This window comes from Selaginella moellendorffii, unplaced genomic scaffold (genome assembly GCF_000143415.4).
Source record: "Selaginella moellendorffii unplaced genomic scaffold, v1.0 SELMOscaffold_19, whole genome shotgun sequence".
NCBI lineage: Eukaryota > Viridiplantae > Streptophyta > Lycopodiopsida > Selaginellales > Selaginellaceae > Selaginella > Selaginella moellendorffii.
The window spans coordinates 512,990-524,280 of NW_003314280.1; the positions used below are offsets into that span (position 1 = coordinate 512,990).

The 11,291-nt window shown below is 48.6% G+C and overlaps 3 protein-coding genes across 3 annotated transcripts; 1 reads left to right on the forward strand and 2 right to left on the reverse strand.

The window, feature by feature from the left end:
- Nucleotides 1-1,245: 1,245 nt before the first annotated feature.
- LOC9651051 (uncharacterized protein C16C9.01c) lies at nt 1,246-3,010 on the reverse strand. Its single transcript, XM_024677250.1, has 10 exons — nt 2,791-3,010; nt 2,687-2,735; nt 2,473-2,596; nt 2,374-2,403; nt 2,243-2,319; nt 2,001-2,144; nt 1,807-1,921; nt 1,707-1,750; nt 1,433-1,656; nt 1,246-1,376 (listed from the first exon to the last, which is right to left on the reverse strand). Exons 1-10 carry the CDS (start codon nt 2,882-2,884, stop codon nt 1,273-1,275), a joined length of 1,005 nt encoding a protein of 334 aa, XP_024533018.1. The 5' UTR covers nt 2,885-3,010; the 3' UTR covers nt 1,246-1,272.
- Nucleotides 3,011-3,114: 104 nt separating this feature from the next.
- Nucleotides 3,115-4,005, forward strand: LOC9651052 (CASP-like protein 5A2). Its single transcript, XM_002972203.2, has 3 exons — nt 3,115-3,372; nt 3,481-3,613; nt 3,679-4,005. Exons 1-3 carry the CDS (start codon nt 3,170-3,172, stop codon nt 3,868-3,870), a joined length of 528 nt encoding a protein of 175 aa, XP_002972249.1. The 5' UTR covers nt 3,115-3,169; the 3' UTR covers nt 3,871-4,005.
- LOC9650587 (homeobox-leucine zipper protein HOX32) lies at nt 3,925-7,831 on the reverse strand. Its single transcript, XM_024677249.1, has 18 exons — nt 7,625-7,831; nt 7,114-7,345; nt 6,887-6,993; nt 6,738-6,828; nt 6,569-6,664; nt 6,404-6,517; nt 6,269-6,352; nt 6,063-6,215; nt 5,940-6,014; nt 5,787-5,893; nt 5,558-5,735; nt 5,350-5,502; nt 5,225-5,293; nt 5,038-5,172; nt 4,669-4,985; nt 4,504-4,597; nt 4,287-4,436; nt 3,925-4,202 (listed from the first exon to the last, which is right to left on the reverse strand). Exons 1-18 carry the CDS (start codon nt 7,819-7,821, stop codon nt 4,053-4,055), a joined length of 2,502 nt encoding a protein of 833 aa, XP_024533017.1. The 5' UTR covers nt 7,822-7,831; the 3' UTR covers nt 3,925-4,052.
- Between the last annotated feature and the right edge of the window lie 3,460 nt (nt 7,832-11,291).

An 11,291-nucleotide genomic window follows, 5' to 3' on the forward strand; every position in this document is an offset into this window, starting at 1 on the left:
ATGAGTATGTTATTATTGCTTCTGACTACTTGACTCGTTGGGTGGAAGTTGGTACTCTTGCTAGTGCCTCTGCAACTGCTGTTGGATACTTCCTCCTCAATCGAGTGGTGTTCCAGCATTCTTGTCCAGAACGGATTCTTTCGGATAATGGTCCTGCATTTATGGCTGAGGTATTTCATGTTTTGACATCTCAGTTGGGGATACACCACACTTTTACGAGTGCTTATCATCCACAATCAGACAGTCTGGTGGAATGGCTCGTTCGGACATTCAAAGGGATGATTGCGAAGTATGTGAACTTTCAACATTCGGATTGGGATGGTTATTTGCCGTCTCTTCGGTATGCTTATGTCACAGGGGTGCAGAGTTCTGTTGGTGCTTCACCATATAAACTTCTATATGGTCATGATCCAATATTACCAACAGAGCTGGGTTTACCTTCGCGATTGCCACGAGCTTCTGATGCTAGGTCATGGGATCAATATTTGACAAGCATTCTTCCACTTGTCCAAGCAGAGTCTGCTGAACACTTAGGCCGCGTATAAGTGGGACAACAACGGCGCTACAATTCCCATCATCGTCCACCAGCGGAGTACAAAGTGGATGATTTAGTGTTAGTCCCTTTTCCCCATCTTACGGTACGTGGTTTATTTAAGGGGCTCCTTGCGCAGTGGAAAGGACCATATCGGGTGTTGTGGCAAGTTGGACCACAAGTTTATGAGGTTCGGCATGACGTTCAGCAGGCCGATCCTCCGGAGATTGTGCATGTGCAGCAGTTAAAACGCTTCATACAAAGGGATCAGGAGCAGTTCATACCGTCTACAGATCCACCGATGCCTCCTCCTGACGTTCCTCCAGATCCCGGCCCATCTACAAGAGAACCCTGACGGCCTTCCATTATTCCGAGAGGAGGGGATGATGTGAGGGCCAAGTGTACGGCTACGATGTCGTATACTAATATTAGCATAGTGGTTTTTTGTAGCCGTCGGATTAGTTTCAATCTGGACCACTCGCTCTTGTATATAAGCTAGGGTTTTTGGGCTAATTGATATGCACATTTCTGTATTCCCTTTCCATATTCCATGCACTCACAATATTATTTTTTAATAAACTTTTGAAATATATTTTATTTCAAACAGTTAATAACAAGCAATATTAAAAGCAAAGATGTTCTATAAGGTACTAATACTTTTTTTAACATTTGAACCTCAGTTGGTATATTTGTTTATGAAATGTATAATAGTGTGTCTTAAATGGAATTCAATTAAAGTATTAGTTAAGTTTTTTAGCCTGCAGAGTAAGAAATTGAGCTCTGGATTGTGCCTGGCTCCTCCACTGAACCATCGGAGGAGGGGGAATTCCTTCGTGCTCTATCACTGTACCAATGGAAACAAAAAAATGTCAAACGTTATTCAAGAAGAAGGCTCTTAACTGAAGCTTGCGGAAACGCTTCCCCAAACAGCAGCTTTGAGCAAATCCCTCGTCTTCCGCCACCCAATCAAAAATCCACCGCAAAATGTGTTGCCACAGCCAGTCGGGTCCACAACCCTCGAGTTACTGGCGACGTGATCGTGTTGTTCGTTGTATTCTACTTCCTGTTTTTGCTTCAACACACTGTGAAATGCGGGGACTTCCCATGTCTCACCGCTATCAGCCCTGTAGAAAAGAATAGAAAAAAAACTTCTTCTTTTTGCATATTTCTTCACCTGTGAGCTAGACAGCCCAAGTGTCCTCGTCTTAACACCACCACCTTGAGGAAACAAAAGGAAGAGAAACTCACGAGACAAGGTGGAAACCAATGCTTACCTCGGCACCGAGCTCCGCAAGCCTGCCTATGAGTTCCATGGATGATCCCGGGCCAACCAGCGAGGCTGCCTCTTTCTCGTTTGGGGAGAAAATGTGCCCCGCAGAAACGAGAGCCCTGCACGAAGGAGAAAAAAAAAAAAAAAGAAGGCAAAAAGGTCAGCTCTGGAAAGAAAACTCGAGAGAAGAACCATAACTTGAGTTCTGAGCGTGTGAGAATTTCTAGAGCATGCGTGTAAACCTCAACACTCACAACTTGAGCACCAGTAGATCGTAGAGAGTGAATAAAATCCACGTCCCTGCCGCTGGGATGCACTCCGATGTGGTATGTTTTGGCTGTCCTGTCGTAAAAAAGAGAGGGACGATCGCAGTAAGATTGGTAAAGAAACAAATGTGAAAGCCATGAAGAGAAACGGGAAGAAAAAGTTGGATGCTTCACTGGTATGGAGGTGGGAGTCTCTCGATTGGGGTTTTGAGCATGTCCCAGACATCATCTCCCATATTGACTCTCCAAACCTTAAACTTTCTTTTGAGAAAAAATGGAAGAAAAAAAGAGAGAGATAAGAGTACCTGTGTTCTTCGGCCATCTTCCTCCAAGATCTAGAAAGCAAATGCCAAAAAAAAATAGGAAAAATCAACGAAGAGAGGAACGTTTTCTTTGTGTTTAACCTGCCAAGCTCGAAGAGTTGGAGACACCCATTCCAAAAGTCCAGAGGTGTCGATTCCCATATTCTCGAGCCATTCTCGACAAGCTCCAGGAAAATCCGATCCAATCCCAGCTGCTAAACCGATTCTGTTTCACAGGAAACAGAACAAAATAAAACACACACAAAGAGTTGAGAAGAAAGATGGATGGAAAGAGGAATTTTTTTTCTTCTACTACCTCTTGTCTTGAGGAGTCCACACTTGTGCTCCAAATGCAGTTTGTGGACCTGCGAGAAAGAAAAAAAATCTAAGCAAAGATTTCTTGATTCTCGTCCGCCAAACCTCCACCGCCAAGCAGCGCCATCGCTGTTCGCCCATCCGGGTAAACAATGTCGTCCACTATGATCGTGAACGTCACCATCTCCAGCTCCGCCATGGAGTTGGAGCTTCTCGCCCTAATCGCCAGGTGCTCTGTTTCTAGGTCAAGAATCCAGCCTCGCGAGATCGGCAAATCCAGCTCGTGGGTCTTGCGATCGAGCGCATTGGGTTGCCCGATCGCCAGCCCGATCGCAAAACCACTCACAATCGCAGATCTCCCGCGTTTCGCTCAATCAAGCCCAAAAATCAAGTCGCTCGAAACTAAGCTCTCTCATTCTCAGGGCAAAACAACATAGCCATTGATAGATAGATTGGGAGAGATCGAGGAGGGAGATTGTCGATCATGAGCTACGTACACCCAGTCGTGGGCGTTCCTCCACCGGCATTCAATGTGGTGGCGCCGTCCACGGCGGGCACCAAAGATTTGCAGGGAATGCCAGGCACGGCGGGGAGCCTGGCGCTGCGAGTCCTCCAGTTTGGATTCGCCGCCATCGCTCTCAGCGTCATGGCCTCCATCAGCGATTTCCAGACCGTCACAGCCTTCTGGTAAGTTTTTGCTGGATCCTCGTCTCGCATTTGGGCTGGATTGATCATCGCTCATTGCTCTAGCTTGGAAAGATGGAGCTTGCTTTGATCCATTTGCTTGCCTCGCAGCTACTTGGTCGTAGGGACCGGACTCCAGAGCTTGTGGAGCTTGTCCATGGCAGCGCTGGATGGCTACGCGCTCCTTCTCAAGCGAAGCATTCGAAGATCATCGCTCGTCACGCTTTTCGCCGTGGGTGACTGGGTAAGAAGAGGTTATATGTTTCTCTCTTTTTTTGTTCTTCCGGTGTTCACGGGACAATTGATCAGCTCTGTGCCACTCTCACGCTCGCCGCCGCATGCTCCACCGCTGGAATCACTGTGTTGCTGGCCAAAGACTTGGATCAATGTGGCCCCAACGACTGCAGCAAGCTCCAAGCGTCGGTGGCGCTCACTTTTCTCGCATGGTTCTTATCTTCGTGCTCCTTTTTCTTCTCGTTTTGGGTTATGGCCACAAGCTAAAGCCTGTTTTTTTCTTTCTCTCTCTCTCTCTCTCTCATTCTCTGCTCAAGCCCGTTCTTCCAAAGCTTTTTCAAGATCTTTAGTGTAAAATCCTCTAATTTGATACAACAATACAAATACATACCACTGGCAATATATAGTTGGAGTTGTCTCTCTCGCTCTCTTGGTTCTTCGCGACGATCTCACGCGACGATGGACCAGTCCGTGAACATAAAAGCAATGCACACGACCGCGCCATCGTCGTCGAAAACCTTCCAGGCCATTGCTCGATCGTAAGTCACGGGGTGGCCTTTGCTGGACAGACGTATCCCACCGTGGAGATACGCATACCCCTGCGGAGCACAAAACCGAAATGATAAGCAACAAGGATGGCAAACAGAAAATCGAGAGAAACGCGTCAAACGACCGTCACTCACCTGATGGATGACTTGCGCAAAGTCGGAGTAAGCCGTCTCTCTTCCTGTTGCATCGAATGTGCGCTCGTAAGGAAGGCTGTGCAGATCACGCCAAGTGGTTTCCATCATTTCCAGTCCGGCTCTGTTGGCGAATATGAACTCCGGTATCGCCTGTTTCACATCAACACAAGCTGAGACCATCCGTATCTAGTCTTGAAAGAGAGGCTTTGTCACTCACCTTCCAAGTGCAGCAAAGGATTGCGTTCTTGTCGTGCCAGAACGCATCGGTGCTCTCCGGTTGGGATTCATTGAACTCCACGTTGAAACTCGCCCTGCAACGTTGCAAGCCAAGGCTTTAGCGAGAGAACTTTAAAAAACTACGGACGAAGATGTGATGTTTTACCTGTAGCTACGCATTATCTGGAGGGCAAAGATTTTGGCCTCCTGCTGCTTCGGGCCTTGCTGTGGAGGAGACAGGCGGTACGAGGCCAGTGCCATGGCAATGCTCTGGACGGAAACCATGACGTTTCGGACGTACTGTCGAGCACTGGCGATTATCTCCTCACGGTTGTGAGCTTCAAACACGAACTGAAAGGCCATGGTCAAGACGGAGCGCATGTTGCCTCCTGAACCAGAAAAATCGTCGGGAAACTTTCCGCCGTCAGCACTCCCTTCGAGTGTCGAAGTGAGATCTAGAGTGCGAGACAAGGCTGACGCATCCTGCAAGACAATGCTCGTTAGTCACCAAGAAACTAAACCGTGGAACACCTACAAGGCCGTTGTCAAGGGGAATAACTCGAAATCCCGACGGAAGAAGGGGGATATCGTTCGAAACAGCTGGATCAACCGGTGCAAACACAAGCTGAGCACACGTCCCAGATGCAGTGTCTTCGTATCCAGTACATAACTGCATCCAAGTTTATTATATCACGTCTCAGATAAGTTATTCGTCCGTATACCTGGAGAAGGACCGTGTCTTTTGGGAGCATTCCGTTCCCATATCCTTCCATCTTGATAACTTCCAGCAGCTGTATGACGCGATCATAATTATAAGCGGCACAGTTCTCTAATGCATAACCAGTACCTCTGGAAAAAGACACTCCTCATCAGCATTCCCTTTCGACGTACCGTATCCACCAATCTTTAAAGTAGATACGGAGTCCGAGGCAATGTTAACTCCAGCCCACTCTGAGCGGTGCTCACGCAAGAAGCGAATCAGCGTAGCCGCGGGCACATTCTGCAGTAAAGGAATTCAGAGTCGGATGAACGAAAAGACAAAAACACGATTAGACCTGTAGAAGCATGGATGACTTAGCACACAAGATGCCACCGAAGGCACAGAACCTATCACCGCCCTGAGCACCAGCAGCTTTTGCACCCAGTGCCGTATTGATTGAGATTGTAACATCATCGCCACCATCAGAAGTCCAGCCATCTTCTGCGAAAGCGTTAACTGCATCGTTAAATCCCCTGCATATACGACTCAATGTGAGTATCTTTTCCGTTGTGGCAGCACCTCACCTTGCAATGCGGTGACTAAATGCACGTAAAGCAGCTGGCTGTTGCCCGCCTCTCATCAACACTTCACCGGACGACTCTTGCGAAATCCGCTTCAGATGGTGCAAAGCCTGCTTGAGAAGATGAGACATTGCTTGAAGACTACCAACACATTACCCCGAGAGTAACTCGCTGAGCAAGGATGACGGACGACTCGTACAAAGGTCGCAGCACCTCCAGCACTTTCCACGACTGAAACAAGAGAATTCATCAACCGTAAACACAAACAATCTACACTACCTCCAAATCCCAATGATCAACAACGTGGATGCTGGAGACACCACCCTCATAAGGCCTGATGAGAAATCCACTCGGCAACATCTCTGCCCTCTCAAAGTCGCCATTTTTAATAGCTGGTTTGTTGTGAATGCCAGTTAGCGATCTCTCACAAACCTGCAAGAAAAATTACAACTAATTCCCGAGAGCATTAACAAAGTTTGACATACAGCTAAACTCCTGTCCTCAAGAAAGATGGTATATCGCAACGTCCAAAAGTCGCGCGCAGGAGCTAGCGTTGTGGGAGCATACATCTGCAAGATCAGGTATATTTGAGCGCAAAGCACTGCCAGTCGCCGCCTTACCTGAGTGTAGACAAGTTCTAGAGTCCCACCATTTGGAGTAGGAAACGATCCCACAACTTCCAAACGACGACAGTCCCACAGCCAAGAGGGACGATCTTTCAGTATTTCCGCGACCTGCTCATGCATATCCATGTCAAAAAAGCACAATAGAATAGAAAACATTACCCTGATGGGCTCCAACTCTACTAAACCCCAAGCGCGAGCAGCTATACCAGCACCAGCATGTGAGATGGCTGCAGTGCCAATTGAATCCGGACCAGGCTGCAAGAAAAAAAGTCGAGTTGTCAGACACGAGTTATCCGCTGGAAAGGAAAAAAAGGAGAAAAACGCATGCCTTCATCCCAGGAATCTGGATCCAGTCCACCGCAGTTCCTGTTGCCTTTGCAAGAAATGAGTTCAAAGTCTCCTCTGCAATGCTCAACAGTCTGCAAACGAGACAAAACACCTTGAGATAAACGACCAGCTTTTTCCAAGTATTCTCACCCAGCGGGGCTTGAATCTCGTGGACTCTGAGGTGTAATTGCTAAATGTTGAGGCACTCCTCCAGTAACCTCCGAATCGGGGCTTCTGTCAGCCAAAGCCAACGCTGACTGCTCACACACACACAACAAACGGACACATCCAGCAAACAAACGTTACGTAAGCTCTTTAAAAAAACAAAGCACCACCTTCATGAATATCAAATCTCTCACCCAGATGCTCTCACTCACCTGATCATTAAATCGGTCAGCAGCCGCGGCGGACTTTTTATCAGGATCCGCGGCGCCACCACCACTTCGGATCTGCTGGAGCTGCTGACGGAGGCACTGATTCTCCAGAGCCAGCTGCGAGCTATGCTTCGTAAGTCGCTCGTTTTCCTCCATTATAATCTTGTTCATGGCCGTGAGCGACGAATTCACGCTTTGGAGCCGAGACGTCTCTTTTCTCTGCTTCTCACGGCATCTGAAACAACACCAAGGGGAGAGGAAAAGTTAAAAAATGGAAAAGCGAAACAGCACTAGAGAACAGTGATTCAAACAAAGCATAAAAAAGGTTCTAGCGAGAGTCAATAACATCTGGCTTGAAAGATTGCTGCTGAGAGCGACAACAAGTATCCAATCCAACCCACAAAGGAAAACTTCCTCTCACGCATCACCAATCTCACACTCAAGTTCTAGAGCAGCCAATCTCACACCAAGTTCTAGAGCAACACGAAAGTTCCTACGTAAGATGGAAACATACCTTCTATTCTGGAACCACACTTTGATCTGCCTGGGCTCGATGTTGCCAAGAACCGGGTAGTCCCTCACAATCTGCTGCCTCCGGATGGAGCTGGGCTTGGGACACTCATGGTAGACGCGCTCCAATGCCTCCACCTGTTCGGGAGTGTAGCGGATGTACTTGCCGGTGTCGAAATCGCTCTTGTCTTTCACCTTCATCCTTGCAAAGGCGCCCTTGGCGCTCGAGGCTAGTACACGAGGAGACGAAGAAGAAACGCGCTGGAAAGGAAGGAGGAGAATCTTTCAGCACGCCCAGCCAAGGACGCCTGGATGGCCTCTACATGCTGCGCGCTATCAAGCGCTCCGGCCAGCGAAAGAGAGGACGAAGAGCAAGCCCGGGCAGCGCGCCGCCATGGAAATATTTCGGCCTCTATCGATCGATGCCAGACTCCCTGCAATGCAGCTCCCGGCGCGTGGATCTTGGAGCGAGGAGGCCGCGGCTGAGCAGCAGCGATGCAGCGGATGGAATGCCGCCCGGGCGAGCAAGAAAGAGCCAAGCCAAACCAAGGATCGCTGCGCGCGCTCGAAATATCTCTCCGCCCTGGCGCAGCCGATCGATTCGCGCTTGGAAAGATCAGAGGAAGTGCATCTTGGAGCTGAATCTTAGAGCGCCGCTCGTCATGATAGCAGATCCAGCGACATCCTCTTAAAAACAAGAAAGAAGAAACAGTGATCTATGATCCAAGACGCGAGATGCGCACAAAGAGAGAGAGGCAACAAGAGGAGCGCAGTGGGGCAAAAATGAGAAGAACACGCGGAGGAGCGAACAAGAACATTAGAGAGAGAGCTATAGCTATGGCCGACGATGCCACGCCATGCCTCGGACATACGGCCACCATACGCGAGCCACATGCATACATGATCATCCTGCATACGTATATTTAACTATTAAAAGTGCGTGTACGGAGGGATACGCGTGGAATAAAACAAGCAAAAAATAACTGCTACGGCTTCAGTTAAGTAAGCCGCCGGACCAGTTAAGTAAAACACCGGCGCGCTAACGTTTGTCCTAAACAAAACCCGGAGATTAGGATTAAGATGATAATGTCCGTACCCCCCGCGACAGGGACCGTACAGGGACCCCGAATAAAAACTTTGTTCTGTTGCTGCTGCTGCTGCTGGTTCTGGCACTTTCATTGAATGTCGTGTCGAATCCATTCCTTCTCGCGTATGATCCATCCATCCATTGCTTAACAAATCGTTTTTTACGAGTAAAGAAACTTGCAAATTCGATCGCCCAAATCCCATACTTTCGATCAGGTTAGAAAAACCCAGGATTTAACCCTGTGCCTTTCGCGTGTGGATGGATCCTCTGCCGAATTCAATGCCCAAGGAGGAAGTGTTCTTCAGAGGCGCGATTTGGGCTGACCGAGTAGCAGCAATTGCAGTAGCAGCAGCAGCGCTAGCAGCAGCGAGAGAAAATTCCAAATGCCATGGGATGGATCCAATCAATTCAACCAACTTGATTGCCGGGATAGGAACTCGTTGTCACCGTCTCACAACTTAAAGCACTGCTTAATTGTTGCTTCATCCATCCATCCTCTTCCCCTCCTCTCTGTGGATCTCGGACGAAGGGCTCGCTCCTCTGCGCTCGCTTTGACCCCGCGGGCGAAGAACTCGGAGCAGGAAAGAAACCGGTGGATGGAAACAGGGACTTTGATTGATTGACTGATTTCGATTGCCGTGTCTTTGTGTAGTGTTCTTGGTCTGGATCCGCCCCTTGCTCGCTAAGATTTCTAGGCACAACGATTAGACGTGTAGCTCGCACCAGTATAGCGAGCATGAGCTCACACACACAAAGACCCTCTCTCCAGTCGATCGCTTTCGCCATCGCTCCTGCCTAGGAGGCGTCTCTTTCGTATCAGTTCCACAGTTTTCTTCTTCCTCCTCCTCGCACAAGAGATAAATCCCATCCACACTTTCGTAGCCCAGCAAGTAGAAGACCGAAAACGAAAAAGTTCGATCTCATTCGAGCTACACAGCTACGACGACCTCCCGCGAGCGAACGAGCGAGCGAGCGATCTGCTCGGCGCTACTCATAATCCTACCGCCCGTACAACGACGTCGCGGAAGAAAATCTCTCCGCAACTGTGATTGATTCTACGTTAAGACCGGCGTACAATCCTTTGATCTTCCGTTCGAGCGAGTAAAAGAACTTATAGCGTAGACTCATACTTGTGTGTGTGTGTGTGTGGGGCTGATGCGTAGCTCGTAGAGCCCTATTTGCGAAATCTTTGTTGTTGACTTGTGCCGCTAGAAATCTTTAATTCGCTCGAGAGATGGGGGAGCGGGAGATCATCGAAATCCATGCGTTTGCGTTTCTCAGTGTTCTCACCCCCTGGCCAGCCAAACAAAACAACATTGGCACCACTGTACGGAGGAGCGCACTTTTTCATTGTCCGCCACCTTTGCGCCCGTGATTGCTGTCTCTTTTAGTTTTTTGGCACCGCCTTGCCTGGCATGCTGGAGTTGCGTATGATTTTTCCCATGAATTGTTTACATCGGGGGGGCTTAGATCCTGCCGAGAGCTCCAGGTTTGAATGGATCGAGGGCGCTCTAAGTTTACAAAATTTTTAGAGAGTGTGTGTGATGTGGGAGTGACAAGCAGTGGGGGGGCATCTTGGGAAGAGGGGAAGGGGGCCGCCCAGCAAGCACCAAAAGAAAAAGGGCGACTGGATTTGCCCCTGCCGCGGCTTGCCAGCTTAATGTATCTAGTCGCAATGGGGGCATCTCAATCATCTGTGCAGCGTCCGTACGCCTAAGCGTGCTTTCTCTCCTTTTCCTGAGATCCGAGCTCCCAACGAGACTCCCAGTCCACTCTGTGTGTGTGTGTGTGTGTGTGTGTGATAGCTCAGTCTGTCTGGCAAGAAAGAGAATTTTATTTTATTTTATTTTTTGTTTAACTGTTTTTTTTGGCTTTTTCTTACTTTTGTTAATTTTTTAGCTTTTTGTTTTTTCTTGCAGAAAAGGCAAAAATCTGCTCTGCCTGGGGCGGCTCCAGGCCTACTGAATCTCCGAGGAGGATCGCCAGCCCACGCGGCGTACGAAACGGTATGGCACAAATGCGCCACATGGCCCATGGCGGGCAGACAGAGATCCTGCGTCGACGTCACGGATGCGTGGGTGGTATCCTGCGGCGCCCTAAAAGCATATGCTATGCCACCTTTTGCGAAAACTTGAAGCTGTGTAATCTCTTTCTTGATCTCCTCCTTGACTGGAGCGCTTAAATGTGGCCACTCCCCTTTTAATTTCTAGGTAGTGCAGAAACAGCTCAGCGGTAACCCCACCAGGCCTTACGGCATACGAACTCTGTCTGTCTCTTATCCATGAATGAAAAGAAAAGAAAAGAAAAGAAAAACAAAAGAGGAAAAATTAGTAAAGAATCAAAAGAAAATGCCAGCCGAAATTCTCGAGAACAAGTTTTGGAAACAAATCCCGACGCCAACAACAAAAACTATTCAGGCCGACAGCGATGGATAGATATATTGGATATATTATTAACTATACATTAGCACTACTCCTTGTAGCACGGAAGCACACAAGTCCCGTGGAATGAGAAGATTCACGGGAATGTGCCGCAGCCTGGCATTTTGCAAGCGTAATCTTTGGGCCTGCAAATGGGGAATATG

Bases quoted from the DNA above. Each gene is read 5' to 3' on its own strand.
- LOC9651051 (XM_024677250.1), bottom strand. From the start codon at position 2,884: ATGGCGGAGCTGGAGATGGTGACGTTCACGATCATAGTGGACGACATT. The intron at 2,736-2,790 runs GTTTGGCGGACG...TCTTTCTCGCAG, and splicing joins GGCGCTGCTTGGCGGTGGAG to GTCCACAAACTGCATTTGGA. The intron at 1,922-2,000 runs GTTATGGTTCTT...TCCTTCGTGCAG, and splicing joins CTCACACGCTCAGAACTCAA to GGCTCTCGTTTCTGCGGGGC.
- LOC9651052 (XM_002972203.2), top strand. From the start codon at position 3,170: ATGAGCTACGTACACCCAGTCGTGGGCGTTCCTCCACCGGCATTCAAT. The intron at 3,373-3,480 runs GTAAGTTTTTGC...CTTGCCTCGCAG, and splicing joins CAGACCGTCACAGCCTTCTG to CTACTTGGTCGTAGGGACCG. The intron at 3,614-3,678 runs GTAAGAAGAGGT...ACAATTGATCAG, and splicing joins TTTTCGCCGTGGGTGACTGG to CTCTGTGCCACTCTCACGCT.
- LOC9650587 (XM_024677249.1), bottom strand. From the start codon at position 7,821: ATGAAGGTGAAAGACAAGAGCGATTTCGACACCGGCAAGTACATCCGC. The intron at 6,994-7,113 runs GTGAGTGAGAGC...GTGTGTGAGCAG, and splicing joins CTGACCGATTTAATGATCAG to TCAGCGTTGGCTTTGGCTGA. The intron at 5,736-5,786 runs GTGAGGTGCTGC...TCGTATATGCAG, and splicing joins TTTAGTCACCGCATTGCAAG to GGGATTTAACGATGCAGTTA.